Source organism: Panicum virgatum, chromosome 4K, assembly GCF_016808335.1.
Source record: "Panicum virgatum strain AP13 chromosome 4K, P.virgatum_v5, whole genome shotgun sequence".
Lineage (NCBI taxonomy): Eukaryota > Viridiplantae > Streptophyta > Magnoliopsida > Poales > Poaceae > Panicum > Panicum virgatum.
Window position 1 is genome coordinate 11,895,963 of NC_053139.1, and position 12,879 is coordinate 11,908,841.

The 12,879-nt window shown below is 45.7% G+C and overlaps 1 protein-coding gene and 1 long non-coding RNA gene across 3 annotated transcripts; both read left to right on the plus strand.

Annotated features, from left to right (window-relative positions):
- The first annotated feature begins 1,090 nt into the window (after window positions 1-1,090).
- LOC120703130 lies at window positions 1,091-6,822 on the plus strand. Of its 2 annotated transcripts, XR_005686810.1 has the most exons (3): window positions 1,091-1,149; window positions 3,665-3,771; window positions 6,616-6,822. It is a non-coding gene; the product is annotated as an uncharacterized LOC120703130 (long non-coding RNA). The 2 variants fall into 2 exon arrangements; XR_005686809.1 differs by lacking the exon at window positions 1,091-1,149 and having other exon boundaries at window positions 3,380-3,771.
- Window positions 6,823-7,298: 476 nt separating this feature from the next.
- On the plus strand, window positions 7,299-8,297 carry LOC120705058. The gene has a single exon (XM_039989592.1). It carries the CDS (start codon window positions 7,478-7,480, stop codon window positions 8,174-8,176), a length of 699 nt encoding a protein of 232 aa, XP_039845526.1. The 5' UTR covers window positions 7,299-7,477; the 3' UTR covers window positions 8,177-8,297.
- The last annotated feature ends 4,582 nt before the right edge of the window (window positions 8,298-12,879 follow it).

The following is a 12,879-nucleotide window of genomic DNA, read 5'->3' on the forward strand; positions in this document are numbered from 1 at the left end:
ACCAACGTACCAAACCAAAAATTTGAGTGAAAACCTTACTGGCTTTAGTAAAAATTTGAGTGAAAACCTTACTGGCTTTAGTAAAAGGTATAGATATAAATATCAGATATTGTAGCGAGGTTTTCGAAATTTGCTAAGCTAGACCTCACAAATTTCTCAACAAACAGGTCGAAATTTTTTTGAACATATTTTCCTTAAAAACATGTTGATTTTTTTAAGGTAAAGACTACTATACAGCCAGCCGTAATTTTGTTCTTTGGAACGGCAGCTTCATCCATCGCTGCTTTAGTTGTCTCTGATATCTATCTACAGACCGAGTCCACTTTTCCCGTGCACCCATCTCCTCCTTGCTCCCCGCGGCTGCAACCGCAACCCCAGTCCCTCTCCCAGATCCCACCGCTTCCCCCCAAATCCACGCCGCACCGCTGCCCTTGGCCCCAGATCCGCCGCTGTGCTGGAGCGCTCCACCCCGTCGCTGGCGTCCGCGGCGCGTGCTCGTGATCCCCCTACAGCTAGTGAACGGCCCTGACATCCTCCTCCAGACGCGCTCCTGGTTCCCCCATCTCCCGCGCCCTTGCCGCTGTCTTCACCTTCCGCCTCACGCGCCTCACCTCGTCCGCGGCAAGCAGCAGTCCGTGCCGCCTCCTCCTCGTCGGCCTCCTCACCGCCATCGACGACGACCAGCTCGCCGCCGGATCAGGCCAGCTCGTCGTCGGCGTCAAGTCGCAGTATCGCGTCATGTACCGCCTCATCCATCCATCTACGTGCTCGGCGTCACCACCGCAGGTTCCGACCACGCCGCACCCTCATCACTCGTCATTTTCATTTTGGCTCAACAATTTAGGGTTCGCCTTCCCTCCACCCGTCACTCGTCTCCATGCCCTGTTGCTCCAGATCTTCGGGTGCGCTGCGGGGGTCACGTGCGAGCCTCGTGGCCCGTTGCCCCGTAACTCCAGGTGCGCCGCCGGGGTCGCGTGAGGCATAGCGCCGCCACGAGCTGGGCCTTTGACGAGGATTCCACTGTGGCTATGGCAAGGATCACCTGATGCAGGCCCTCCCTATAACGGTGCAGATGAAGGCCGTGATCCAGCATAGTACCCCAGCCTGCTTAGCTTGGTGGTGATTGGCTAGCACTTGAGGTGATTGGAGGTCAGTGTGGTATTCTTCCATTTTATCAGCTTATGTTGTTGGCATTACCCACTATCTCTGATTAGCATGATTATTAGTTAGATCTTGCTTGCATATGAACGATTTGTTCTGAAGGAAACTGGCATGAGTTTAGTGCATTGAATGTGTTTTATGAAATGCCGACGCAATTGATTAGTTTCTCTCAGTGCAGAAATTTGCTATTCCGGTTGTTTGATTTGTACTTTAAAATTGCCTGATTTGCTTCATCTAGACTGTATGCCTCTATGTGCAGTGCTTGCGATGCTGAACTGGCTTTTGGGTCTTTTTGTTGCGAAGTGAACTGGCTTTTTGGGATTTTTTTTCCAGTGAACTTTTTCAGCGGAGATTTGCTGAGATCCGGTTTGTGGTGGAGGAACGGATCACATGAGACAACATTTATACAAGAGATATATGCAATTGGTGTGCATCATCCATTCATACTGAAAGTAGCATGTCTAGCTAAATTGCCTAGAGCTGTTACCATCCCTCTATTAATTGTGTAGGTGTAGCTTTTTTTTTGCGATCCATGTTGGATTCTAGCTTCAGGGGATTAGAGGCAAGAATGCTAGACATGATTTGGGAATTGATGTTCTACATATTGACCTATTGTTGTATATTTGCATTTTTATTATTGGGTCAGGGAATGGGGCACAGGGACTCAGACAATATTTAATGGTCCATATTTAATTTTTGGTATTTCAGTTTAGAATGCTAGAAAGCGGGATATAGTTTTCCTTTGGATTTTGGGATAAAGTCAAACTAGTATTCGAGTTGTGGTTTTTCCCCAAATTTGAGCATAGCCAAACACATGGGAAGCTGCTAGTTAATTACTTGGATCCCTCTTATGCATATGATTTTGAACTAGTCAATTTTACAATTTCAATCAGATGATTCTACTACTTTTTACCGCTAAGGTTGCTGATTGATATTATTAGCTTGCTTTATCCTTATACCATCGTGTGTTACTATCGGTATGTACTCAACGATTGGGTTCCAGTTAATGTGATTGCATGAGATTATTTTGTTTTTATCCCAAATAGATACGTGCCATGTGATATTCAGTTCTTATAATTGGGGTTGTTGGCTATGTTGTCACCACTTCATTAATCGACATAGCTTATTTGATAGCCAACATTGATTTTTAGTGTTATAGATTGGATTACAAGCCATAATGATATGTGTTCAAAAATAGGTCCAGTTTTAGTATCATCAGTAATGCTAAGTATAAGGGATAGCATGAGCTCATCACCTCTTTTTTGACCGAGTCGGCACAATAGCGGCAGGAGTTGTTCTTATGTAGCAACTTTTGTGTTCTGGCAAATTTTTCTACTGATTCCTGCTTGGTGCTAAGAGTAGGCTCATGCAAACCATGTTGCCACCAATCTATGCTTTTTTGAGTTTACTATATGATTTTTTCTGTGGTAGAGAGGTACGCAGTTTTGGCAAAACTCATAAGCATTTTAGTTAGATCGGTTATGTCTTTTTCAGTCTCGTATAGGCATTTTAATGTTGGTTCTCAATAAAACTGTTCTACAGAGGCAATAATATTGATTCCCAATAAGCATTATTTTTTAGGCAGTTATGTGGTTTCTAATTAAGCAATAATATGACACTGAAAAGGTAATATTGTTTACTTCATTAGGCAATGTTATTAAACATGTAATTTTAAGTATGTCATATAGAGATAGCAGCATTCCTACTAGATCTAAAAGCAAGTTCTTTAGAACTATTGAGTTTTCTGTAGCATGATCTGAACTATTGTCATAGAGAAATAAGAGCTTTCCTACTTGATCCCATATGTTGCTTCTTTCATTAGACATGTTCCTCCTATTTCCTATATGAAGAGGTAGCAGGCTCTCTTGCAAACATATCATGAGAGCATGAATAAATTTAATTCACACCATCCTACCTTTATTTTAAGCGTGCGCTTTCGGATTTGTACACAAAACTAACATATGATTGTTAGACTATGCAGCGTTATTTTCTTTTTCTATACACATCGTACAGCCATGCTACTTGGCCCTTTCTTATCCATGGCAACCTGTAAACCTGCAGCTAATAGTGCACATTGGCATTATCCCTTTTCAGGGCATTTTTGCGGTCATGTCACATTCTTGTGCAGTAACAAAGTAGTTTTACAATATTAAACTGGTATTTAAGTAGTACCGAGATAGTAATTTAATAATATTTGGTAAGCAAAATCAAAACGGTCAGCCCAAACATTTAAATAATACTCTAGCTATTTTTTCTGCTCAACTGGATTTTTCTTGACTCAAACGAAGCACTTGTATTGTTTACAGATGCTCTAATTCTGTGCATGTGTGCACAAATGTTCTAACATAGGTGCTTATATTGTTTCATCTACCGTGGAGGAAGCTTTCCAAATGATTTGTGAATATCTAAAGGACGAACCAGACTTGATTCACTTTTAGTTTTTAAAAAATAGTATTTCTTTGCTTGTCCATGCTCAAGCTCCAAAAAAATTATTTTGTTGCAGATAAGATATGAATGAGCTCATCAATGATGTGACAATCAAAATTAGTGACGCTACAACTCGATCAACAGCTGCAAGGGGACGTAAGCAGAATGCTCGGGTTAACTAAGGTAAATTAATCTTGATGTCTCTTTCATGCTACAAGTCCAGTGATTAAACAATCATTGCTTGCTTGGTCCATGTTTTTAGTAATGCTTTAAACTGCTTGTAAACTCTAGTAAGCTTTTGGTCTTGTCTGCATACCTTTTAGTTAGCAATATGGTCGATCATTTTGAAAAATAGTTAGTGCTAATCTTGTCCAGCTGATTGTTTGTATTTTTGCTTCAGCAATACCTTGAGAAACTCCTAACCGTTTCTAGGGTGAGCTTGCTACTAGTTGGCTTGTGTCATCGGTTTGAAAAGAGGCGTGTCAGGTTGTATATTTTGCGGGTGGCAGGTAGATAGCAACATAAAATGCGATTTCGCCTACTTCTGCGGTTCAAATAACCTAGCACACACCACTAGCAGTGACACTTTTGTCTGGGCAACGTGCAGTTTCTGTTTTTTTTTCAAACTAATATTGATTACATTGATAATTATACTATTTTTATTGGCAATTATACTTATTTCTTATAGCATTTTTATAGCTCCCGATAAGCAATTTATTTTGATTTGCAAATGTGTTTCTAGTGTTTTGTGCTATTCTGAATCACTGGTAGAACTGGGTATAATAAACTGATATATGCACCATTATATGATTCTGATCTACAAGCACATATATTTAACTAGAGTGATACATCGTGTTTTCACCCTCAATTATAGGCTTTTCTTTCCTCTTGTTTTGGCAGTATTTGTGCTAGATCCTACATTTTTTATGATACAAGCATCACTGATTCTTTATTAGGCATTAATATATACAAGAATTAGGCAATAATATTATTTCAGATAGGCAATAATATGTATTACAATTCAGCAAGTTTTATATTTCAGGTACATTGAAGATCTTTTTTCATGCTATAGTATTGCAAATGCTGGTTCCATGGCTTAGTCATGGCTTGTTTTCTTGGCCAATGAATTGAATTTTAGGTCAATGTGCTTTTCTTCATGTCATTGGACTTGTGTAGCGAAAATGGCCTCTCATGCCATATTTCAATATAATGTTTTGGCGATTGATGACACACACAACACTTGGACTAATATGATTGTTAAGATGACCATTCTCAGGCTTTTAGGTTCAAGTGATGACAAAGAGAAGATAGGCGTAGCTAGGCCCGAAGGGCCGCGCCCTGAAACCTCTTCGGTCCAAAGGATTCGAAGATTGAAGAAACCGTGAAGAAACCAAGTCAAAACAATCAGGACAGAGATATTTTAGTATCACCGGTTGAACCGACGCTAAGAAAATTACATACGTCGGTGCATTGACTTGGAGCACGTCTGGGAGTTTTGGTAACACCGGTTGTACCGACGCCAGGAAAGTTGAATACATCGGTGCAATGAACTCAGCAGTTGAGGCAAAATCTATACAACGGATGAACCGACGCTAGATATTGGTGAACGTCGGTGCAGTTGTCCAGAGAGTTAGTTTTTCAGCAACTACACTCACCGGTTAAACCGATGCTGCATCGGTTGATTACGTCGGTCGATTGAGGTAGCCGTTGAAGTATAACGGCTAGTTGGAAAATGCACTCACCGGTTAAACTGGTGATGACAAAAACGGGTGCATCGGTTTAACCGGTGATAGCGCTTTTTGTCAGCCTTTTTCCAACGGCTAGTTTGGGGTGTGTGGGCTATATATATGCCACCCCACGGCTCATTTGAGGTTGCTGGAGACTAAGGAAGCATACTACACTTGAAGAACACCTCCAACCACCATAGAGCTTCATTGTACATCATATAGGCTTAAGCACATTTGTGAGAGTGCTTAGTGCTTGTAATAGGGATTAGTTCTTGCGAGAGCTCCCTTGAGAGAAGTCTTGATGTGGCAAGCAATCCTTGTGATCCGTCGTGTGACCCTCCGACTTGGTGTCGAGTGGCAATGACACTTTGTGCGGGGGAAGAGGAGACCCCCTCCTTGGTGGAGAAGCTCCGTAGCGGATTTCGGCTGGATGACCGAGAGAGACGGTGGCGGTGCATGAGACTCGGTGTCTTGTGGGCACTTGCCTTTGCTTGCCAGCATCGCCTTGGTGGCGTAGTGCAAGACGGTGATCGGAAGAGCCTCGGTGTCCCGTGGACGTAGGCGTTTGTGCACCACGTTACATGACCGTGTCTACTCGGGAGTTTGCATCCCTCTTGCACTTACCTCTTTACTTACCATATTATGTTTCCGCATTTACTTTATCTTGCGTGCCTTTACTTTACTAGTTAGTTTGTTTAGGATTGGCTATAGGTTGCAAGTATTTTGGGGTAAGTAGAGAATAACAAAGATAAACCTTAGTCATAACTAGCATGTATAGGACGTGTTAGGTTTATCTTATGCAAGTAGTTTGAGCCCTAGGTTAAAAAGCGATTAGCGACCCTATTCACCCCTTCCCCCTCTAGGGTCGGACACCCCGGTGATCCTTACAACTTGTCTAGTAGCTTTGGCGGTATTTTCTGTGGATTCTGGCAGCTGCAGCTTGACATTGTTTAGAGTAATTGAACATTGATGAATATCTTTTCTTTTCCATTTTTTATTAAATTTGGCTCTAAATTAGGTTATAATATAGAAGGAATTAGACAGTATTGGTTCCAAACAAGCAATCATATTGTTCTATCTAGGCATAACAATACACTTCATTAAGCAATTTTGTTTTAGTATCTGACAATTAATTTTTTTATTAGTTGCCTTTAGTACATAGTTAACATACAACTACCACCAATGCTAATAAAAGCAATAATTTTTCACCCGACTAATTAGGAAATATTTTTTTTGACCTCCATTACTTACATAGTTGCATGTCCTCTGATTTTTGTGTTTTGTTCCATTATATCTGCAGGTCACCGGATTATTGAACATGAATGCAAATCGGAAGGCATTTTGAGTAATTAAAAGCAAATATATTTAGCAGTTGGGAGCACATATTGAGTATACTTTGCAAATTTTGATTCACATTGTGCAGCAATGAAAATTGTAGGCAAATCAATAGGTAACTTTGTAGGTCTGAAAATTGTGTTCTAAGAAACATGATGTTGCATGACATTTATATGTTCTTTCATTTCCGTGAGAGGCTGATATTGTGTCTTATGAAGTGCCTGACAAATTGTTACTTGCGTGGTAGTTTTTGTTCCATGATGCTAGATGATGATGCTTATTTTTTGCCTACTGATGATGTTCTAAATTGTTTGGAGGAAAAAAAACAAATTTGCTAGACAATGAATTGAATGATATTTTATGCCTGGGCTACCGGTGGCATTGGAGAAAGATTGCGGCCGCTGCAGGAAAGAAAAAAATATAAAAAAGCAAATTTACCAAAATAGAAAAGTACGGCCCAGGTCAAACTAGTTTCCTCTTTCGCCTCCGGTCAACAAGTTGAGCTGAGCTCCATTTGCGCATCTCAGGTATCAACTGGTCAGAGAGAGAGAGAGTTTTAACCAGTGGAAAACGCAAAACCTGCATTGATAAGGGAAGCAACGATCCTTATCTCGGCGAACCCGGGTGATTAGACTAACCACCGTCCGATCCCGGGATAATCCCTTCCGTACCCGTATAAGTACACGTCATTCTCGTCCCCCGAAGAGCTCGTCCAATCGGATGACCCCATCCAAGGGCGCCGCGCCGAGTCCAACTCGGAGGGCGACCCCCAAATAGCCGGCAGCGATCTCCCTATCCGCCACGCCACCGTACGCCGCGAATCTGCGATGCTCCTCATCCCGGCCGCCGGAGCCCGCGCAGCCGCCGCCGCCGCCTGCCCCCTCGGCCTCCAGACCCTAATCGCCGCCGACTCCGACGCCCCCACCCCCTCCTCCTCGTCGTCGTCACCGTGGGGCGGCAACGTGGCCACGCGCACGATCGCCGCCTCGCCCCGCGCGGTGCGTTGCCTCGCCAGCGGCGGCGCCGGCGGGGCGGGGGGCGGCTGCGACGGGAGGGAGGGGGAGGATGATGAGGGGTCCGGGTGCTGGGTGTCGTACGGGTGGCGGCGGCGCCCGCGGCGCCTGCCGCCCCCGATCCCGTCGCTCCGGCCGCTGGCGATGGAGCGCACCGCCGACGGCCGCCTCGTGATCTCGCGGGAGGAGGCCGCGCGCCGCGTCGGCGCCCGGAAGGTCGAGGACCGCCGCCTCGTGCTGGAGCTCGTCGACGGCGAGCGCGACGGCGGCGCGGCGCGGCAGCAGGGCCCGCGGCGGTGGTCGCACCCGCTGGATGGGCGTCAGGAAGCCGAGCCCCCCGCGGCGGGCGAGGAGGCCGCTGCCGCGCGGGCGCCCGCGGCGCCCCCGGTCCCGGCCGAGGTGTGCTTCGAGGGCGCGATCCGCGCGGCGTCGCTGCGCGGGGATGCGGATGAGCTTGCCTGTGCATTGAGGGGGAATCTCATGTCTTGCAAGCAACTGTTGCACGCGCCTTGAGGAAAAAAATTTGCGGCCGTAGGAACAATTTTGTAATCACCGGAGAGGAATTATTGTAGTCGCCGTCGTCCTCGAATTCGCAGGTGGAATCGGACCATAGCGAGAAAATCATAGCAGTGTCCATCGGTTTGAATGATTGTGTAGTGTGCCAAGATTTTTTTTTTTTACTGGTTGCGGCCGGATTATTTCCGGCGAAGAGACATGGATACCTAGGACGTATGGCACGAGAAGGGTTCTAGAAGCCATCAAAAAGAAAAAAGAAGGGTTCAAGAAACATTCGTGCAATACAATCCATCAGACTCTTGGATCCTAATATAACGTGCCGCAGATTCTGCACAAGGACAAATCCCAGAACCCAACAGCTTTGAGTGTGCTGATATGGATACGAGTCAGAACGAATTAACTAGGAATTCAGTGATCAACTAATCGAATGATGAGATGGAGATGCGAAACCCCCAAATGCTCTTCGTTATTACTGCATAATTATTGTGAATTTTGCAGATGGTACTAGCCATGGATATGGTAGTAACGAAATGCACCGACTATGGTTTTCCACTGGGCGTTGTCAATGTAAATTTAAAATCGTCGTTGTCAATGCAACTCAGTTGGATTAAAATGTACTAGACATGGTTTGGGATTAGTCATTATGATGAGGATTAACAGCTCGTGTTTGCATGCCGGGAAGAAGCGCGGTAGGTTTTTCTCTCGTTTTGGCGGAAAGAAGCATTGTAGACTATGGTCGTATACTTGTAAGTCCCAATGCTAAATCTACGGTTGACGTAAGTATCAAAAACTTATGGTCGATCCCATTCACGTGTCCCACAGCCTCTCTCTTCCCTTTTCCACTTTCCCTTTCTCCTCCCTCTTTTTCCCTTTCCTCCCTCTTCCCCTTCCTCTGACTCCAGCAAGGAGCCCGACTGGGGGCGCCGGGGGAGGCGGCCTGACTCCCCTGGCTGGGCGGAGCAGCGCGGCTAGGCGGGGGCGTGGGCGGGGCAAGCGCGACACGGTTGGAAGGGAAAGGGGACGGCATGGCACGGCGGGGAGCTCTCCCTGGGTACGTTGGTTTTCTTTTCTTTTTTTGATTTTTTTGCAAAATGTTTTTACATATTTTTTTAGTTTTGGATGCAAAAGTTTTTCTCAAAACTTTCTCTTTCAAAATTTTCTCATCAAAATTTATTCCATTTCTCTCCAAAATTTTCTATCAAAAAAATTTGTCTAAAAATATTTTATCAGAAAATGACAAAAAAGTAACCAAAAAGAAAAAAACAAATGGTCAGAAGATAGACCCTCTCTATCGGCCCTCTCTATCGGCGGCAGATGTCGTAGAATCGACCTTGCGGTCCAATTTTAACGGGTGCCGTAAACTAGGCAGCCCCCTTTTAAGTTGTAGTTTATCATCTAGCACTAGCTTCTGAAGTTTTTCTTAGAGGTTGCACACTGACGCGTTTTTTTCTCACATCAAATCAGCACTAGTCACCAACCAACCAGTAATATTTTTTTCTCACAGCAAATCAGTAACAGTCATAGCCGAACAGAGCCTGAAGAAGCAGTACTGCACCACTGCACAAGCCAGTAACCTTTTTGCCAGAAGAAGGAAAGGGCCGTGTATCATCGAGCCAATGCACTCACCGTCGATATTTTCAGGCCCAAGCCCGGAGATCTGTAGTAATTAGGATCAAATATTGAGCCCATGTACTCGTCTCTTCTTTTTTTTTCTTTACCAGAATTCCATTTAAAAATGGAGCCCAGCAATGTTGAGAATGTTTAAATTGTTTTTTGTTCTCGAATACGCGCGAAGCGTATCATTGTATTAAAATAAAGAAAAAATTGGTAGTGTTCGGTTACAATCCAAATGGAACGGACTCTAAACACAAGCCGGCAAGGTAGCTAAACATAACCCGAAAGATAAACTCCCACATGAACTACACACATCATGCACAACCTAAACGACTAGCTTTAAGCGTAGATATCAGTCAACGCTCTGTAACCCCAGGTATTAATCCTCGGTAATTAAGTCAATTAAAGTGATTAGTTTTAAACTCACACGGTAAAAGCACAAATCAAAACGTTTCCTGTCAGCCTGGCCTGGACCGGTCTGACCGGTAAGGGCGACCGGTCTGACCGGTCTAACCTGAGCCAATCGTTTTTGGGCCCACATCATTTAAATCACTCTCCTCTCTCTCTCTCCCAACCACTCCCTCACCTCCCCGTGCCCAGCTTGGCTCATGCCCGAGCTCTGCCCTCTCATTCTCACCCCAAACCCTAGAGCCCAAAAACCTCCCCTCCATTTGATTCCAAGGCCTAGAACGGAGCAATCGGCGTGGGGAAGCTTCATCTCATCGATTCCTTCCCTTGGGTGCTGTGATTCAAGCTTTCCACGGGGAAAGCTTCTCTAAAGGTATTTTGCTTGATATGGATCGATCTCTTGTTTTAGATGGTTTCCTCTGGTCAAAAACATCCACATGAACCCTCTAAACTCGGTCCTAGAAGCTTTTAGAACTTGTGCACAATTTTCGCCGCGTTGTGGATTCTACGTTTCCTGTCAGCCTGGCCTGGATCGGTCTGACCGGTAAGGGCGACCGGTCTGACCGGTCTAACCTGAGCCAATCGTTTTTGGGCCCACATCATTTAAATCACTCTCCTCTCTCTCTCTCTCCCAACCACTCCCTCACCTCCCCGTGCCCAGCTCGGCTCATGCCCGAGCTCTCCCCTCTCATTCTCACCCCAAACCCTAGAGCCCAAAAACCTCCCCTCCATTTGATTCCAAGGCCTAGAACGGAGCAATCGGCGTGGGGAAGCTTCATCTCATCGATTCCTTCCCTTGGGTGCTGTGATTCAAGCTCTCCACGGGGGAAAGCTTCTCTAAAGGTATTTTGCTTGATATGGATCGATCTCTTGTTTTAGAAGGTTTTAGATGGTTTCCTCTGGTCAAAAACATCCACATGAACCCTCTAAACTCGGTCCTAGAAGCTTTTAGAATTTGTGCACGATTTTCGCCGCGTTGTGGATTCTAGTTTTGGTCTGGGTAGGACCGGTCTGACCGGTCGGGTGTACCGGTCTGACCGGTAGGGGCCTGGACGGTCTGGCCATTTGTCCGGCTACTCCGGGTTCGTGGGGGTTTAGGTATTCCGGGTATGGTTCCGGATTCTCCGGACTTGGTGGTCCGGATACTCCGAGTATATGTCCGGGTACTCCGGATTTCGGTCTCAGGGTGCACCTAGGCTGGACCGGTCTGACCGGCTAAGTATACCGGTCTGACCAGTGTGGCAGAGGCTGAGAGGGGTTTAATCGGAGTTGTTGGTACAATTAGTTATATGAGGGCCTTGATCTCTTTGTCACACCGTAGCAAATGAGTTAGGGTATTAGAGATATAAAAATGGATATAAATTCTGAATCTTATTTGGATGCTCCACATGTGTGTGTAGACAGGCAAACTTTAGTGAGAGTCTAGCTATATAAGATATGCGGCTAAAATGTTGAAAGTAAGGATACACTTCTAGTTGCTATTTCTGCAAAAACAAACCACCAGCCAAAAGCCTTGCATGTCTAGATATGTGGGCTAAGTTATACCCACTGATCGGGTAAGTCTTGCTGAATATTAGAATACTCAGGGTTTGTTGCCACCTTTATTATTACAGGACAACCGGACGTCGATTTCTGCCCCTGTTGTGTCAAGTTCATCCGCCGGGATGCAGAGGGGTGGCAGGTCGAGGAGCGGGACCCTTAGGTTAGAGTGCTGTCGAGTTGTACACTTGTGGGTTGAGTGTGCAGCCTTTCTGTTTTGCGTAGACCGGTCTGACCGGTGGAGTCGGCAGGCAGTGCCGACCGGTCCGACCGGTTGGTAGAAGCGGTCTGACCGGTCTTGAAGGAGCAGAACTGATGGAAGCTAAAATAGCGGTAGGATCTTTTATATTCGAACTTCAGGCACATCTATTGTAAAGTTTTATAAATTATTTATGTATTTGAACTCGGCTCGTAAAACTTACTGTTCGTGTCGTGCTTGCTCTTGTATTTTTAAGTAATGTGTCGTGCTTGTACCATATGCGCCCACCTTCGCGTGCGACTACCGGTGTTGTTTCGATCGGGCCGTGGGTTGAGAAAGGATCGCCAAATTAAGCCGTTAAGTTAATGTGCCCGATGTGTTCAAATGACGGCCATTACGCTTAATTAGAGTTCTAATTTGGCGGTTCCGTCACACGCTCCATCCCACGAAGGAGAGCTCTTGCTCTTGTTCTTCAAAATCGGAAACATTTCCTGTAATGCGTCCACGTGGTGCGGTGGAGGTTCGCGAAAGAAATTCTCCACAGCTTGGCCCTCGCTTTGCCGGCTTGACAGTCGAGAGAGGGTCCAATGCTTGGCGATGGCTTCGCCTAAGGCCATTTGCAATGTTTAAATTGTTGTTGCTGTATGGATCCATGAACAGCCGGGCAGCTCGTACTTGTAACCTGCAAGACTGCAAGAGTATCCCGACTTTGGAGTGGGCAGCGGCAGAGTATCCAGAATTGCTGTTGCAGTGAACAGCTCGTACTAGCCCACGCTTCCGCGCGACGCCAGCTTCAGCTCGGCCTGCCGTCGCGTCGTCATGAACGGCGAAAGTGGGTTCCGGACAGTGCAGGGCTGGAGTTCCGGGGTGGAGCACGCGGCGGAAGATTCTATTCGGCGCAGGCGAGGCGAGGCGACAACTGTACGCGCACGTTCCATGA